The sequence below is a fragment of the Plecotus auritus genome, assembly GCF_963455305.1.
Source record: "Plecotus auritus genome assembly, chromosome: 6".
In the NCBI taxonomy this organism is placed as follows: Eukaryota; Metazoa; Chordata; class Mammalia; order Chiroptera; family Vespertilionidae; genus Plecotus; species Plecotus auritus.
In genome coordinates this window covers 91974485-91977924 of record NC_137773.1, presented here as the reverse complement: position 1 = coordinate 91977924, position 3440 = coordinate 91974485, and the positions used below count along the sequence as shown (strand labels likewise).

Below are 3440 nucleotides of genomic sequence, written 5' to 3'. Positions count from 1 at the left end.
GCTAGCATGTTAAAGTCTACATTATCAAGAAGAGCACCTATAGAAAATAATGATGAAATAGAAGTGAAAACTGTGGTCTCAGAGTTACCTCTAAAATAAAATTATGCAAATACCTTTAGTAGCCAAGTATAATTTTGTCCATTGGGGTAGTATAATTCACAACTATTCTTTTAGGAAAACAATAGAAAATTACGTATAATAAAATATGTCATAAGAGAATAAATTACTCTAAACTAATTAATGTTAAACCATAAGATAAATGAGAATTTCCAAATACATATGGTCAAAATATTGTTTGATTTGTGTCAAACTTCTAGCTCTGAGTATTTGCACCCTGAATTCCTGGGCAATTCTTCAATCTAGTAAAATTGGCCCTTGAAAAGCTTACCTGCCAAGGAATTTTTCCAAGGCCCTCTTTATGTCCTTGTTCCTGAGACTGTAGATGAAGGGGTTCAGCATGGGTGTGACCAGAGTGTACATCACCGAGGCTGTTGCACTTGAGTGTGCATTTTGGGGAGCAGCAGAGCTGAGGTAAACTCCTAGGATCGTACCATAAAATAAGGAGACAACTGAGAGGTGCGATGCACAGGTAGAAAATGCTTTATACCTCCCCTGAGCTGAAGGGATTCGACGTATGGAGGAAAGGATCTTAGAGTAAGAGTAAAGGATACCAGCAAGGGGACCAACACCTAGCAGTCCAGCTGAAAAATACATTATAATGTTGTTAAGAATGGTGTCAGAGCAGGCAAGTTGGAGCACCTGATTGAGTTCACAGAAAAAGTGAGGGATTTCCAAGTCTGAGCAGAAAGACAGTCGCAACACCATTAAGCTTTCTAACAAGGAATGCAGTGCACACATGATGCAGGACAGCAGAACCAGCAGTCCACAGAGCCGGGGGTTCATGATTACCATGTAGTGCAGGGGGTGGCAGATGGCTACAAAACGATCATAGGCCATCATGGTCAGGATAAAGTTGTCCAACAGTACAAAGAGTATATAAAAATACATTTGTGTGATGCAGCCTTCATAGGTGATGGCTTTGCTCTGTGTCTGGATGTTGACCAGCATCTTTGGGATGGTGGTATAGGTGAAACAGATGTCTACCAAGGACAGGTTGGAGAGGAAGAAGTACATGGGTGTGTGGAGGTGGGAGTCTGAGCTGACAGCCAGGATGATGACCAGGTTTCCGAACACAGTGATCAGGTACATGGAGAGGAAAAGCCCAAACATGAGGGGCTGTAGTTCCAGTGCTCGTGAAAGTCCCAGAAGAAGAAATTGTGAAATTTGTGTACCATTGCTTGGTTCCATGTTTTGCAGTTGACTACCAGAAAATAGAAAAAAAAAATGAATAACTAATTTTCACATTAGCAGGCATTAGTAACTGAGAATAAATGACATATATATTTTAGAATCAGGAAAATAATTTCCATTGTTGGTATGATCTGGTCCCCATTATGGTATCTTTATTGGTATTTGTCGTTAGAATTTCCTTTTCTACCTCAACCTGTTCTTCAAATACAATGTATGTTGCTGTTTTATTGAGGATCTCTTTCATGTATTCGAGGAATATAGAGTGACTATGGACCATTTTTTAGGCACCGTTCAGAGTATGGGCTGCTGAAAAACAATCTCTATACACTAATGATTGAGAATATAATCAAATATATATTAACAAAACATATTCAATGGTGCAGTTCCTATAAAACATAAATCCCATCAAATGGAAAGAGTATAGAAGGTGCTCTTTTTTAATAGAGGTTAGTCAAGACTTGCCAACAAATGACACTTGAGCAAGTACTTCAAAGACCGCTAACTAGGAGACTGAGGGAGAACTGTTTGTCAAGCAGAAGGGAAAGCCAGTGCAAAGGCCCCAAGGAAGAAGATTGTTTAGAAAATCAGGGATCAAATGAGCCAGTGCGTCAAATGAAATGAGCACAGCAGAGCAGATAAGAGATGATATCAGAGAATATTGAGAAATAAGGAATCCTGTGTGTTGGTGTTGAAACTTCAAGTCAAGGAGAAACTTGTGCACAATATGTAAATTTTGCACTTTATTAATCTGGTTGCAAAATCATCCCATGAGTTTAAAAGGATGTCCTTGTTGTCTTCCGCTGATATTTTAGTCACATTGGAATATATCAGTCCAGGCACCTCTCCTCTGAGAACTGCTCTCATTTACAGGGCACGTGCGTGCACACACACACACACACACACACACACACACACAACACAGCACACGATGGCCTCTTCATCTATGTTATTTCCATGACCTTCTCACCCCCACACTATGTAGGTTATGAGAAGATAAAAGTCCAAGTGTCCAGATTAAGTATCTTTTCCAAAAAGAATTTATAAATATTACTTAGCTATTCTTATATTAAGTCTCTCATGAGCAAATAAGCCTGGGGTTTCATACTGCTATGCCCTTTTTCTGTCCTATACTTAAGTACGTTAAATAAACATAGAGGGAGAGAGAGCAATAAAATGAACATGAGGAAGAAAAGAGATCTGATTAGCTCAGGTGGTCCCTGAAGGACAATGAGGAAGAAAAATCTCCTTAGTGTTCTGGCTGCTTTCCAACTTAATTACATCCTTTTGAGGTCAAACAATAACAAAGTAGAAAAAATAAATTTGCCCAATTTGTAGTTATAGATATGTGGTGTGACTACCCCAAGTGAAAACTGACCAAAAATAAAACAATAACTCACAAAGGAAATATACAAAACAACACAGGTTGAAAATGTTAACATCAAGCAGAGATGACTGGTTTTGTCTCTTCAATATTTATTGATGAATCAGTTTTTGTATGGTTGATGGCAGATGAGAGAAACCCCTTACTCATTTATCTTATGTGGCATCTCTGTTTTTCTTGGACTTTGGGTTTTGATCTCATTTTTGACAAATCAATGAGCACAGTCTAATTCTGGTTCTGGTCTTTATGCAACATGCAAAGGCCTCCCAGAACATGATCAATAAACCCTGCCATGAGGAGCCATCCTTCTAAACTGAGTAACTTTTTTCATATGATTTATGCTTGAGCACAGTGTCATGCCAACATTTATTCCATTGAACTCTGACTTCTCCATCACAGTGCCAGATCCAGACAAGCAGTGCTTCACCTGTTTTGTTCACCTTTGTATTTTCACAAATGTGTGTGAATATATGTGCCCTTATATAGGCACCCATTTCAGTAAATGTGAAGTTATGAAATGAAAGGAATGACAGGGAGAATGAAACCTGGTTAAACAGAGTGAATTCCAAGCAACTGTATTAAAGAAAATTGAGTGGAACATCAAAAACTAACCAAAAACAAGCTGTAATAAATAGCAATAATTTAGGGTTATCAACATAGATTAGTAATTAAAATTGGCAATGGCATAAAAATAGAACATAATATATAATCCTTCTAGAAATTGTGGCAAACAGCAGATGCTCCATTA

At 38.2% G+C, this 3440-nt stretch overlaps 1 protein-coding gene across 1 annotated transcript; it reads right to left on the bottom strand.

Moving 5' to 3' along the window:
- Positions 1-384: 384 nt before the first annotated feature.
- On the bottom strand, positions 385-1308 carry LOC308252313 (olfactory receptor 7A5-like; the record flags this gene model as incomplete). Its single annotated transcript, XM_080676719.1, has 1 exon — positions 385-1308. One exon carries the CDS (start codon positions 1306-1308, stop codon positions 385-387), a length of 924 nt encoding a protein of 307 aa, XP_080532845.1.
- Between the last annotated feature and the right edge of the window lie 2132 nt (positions 1309-3440).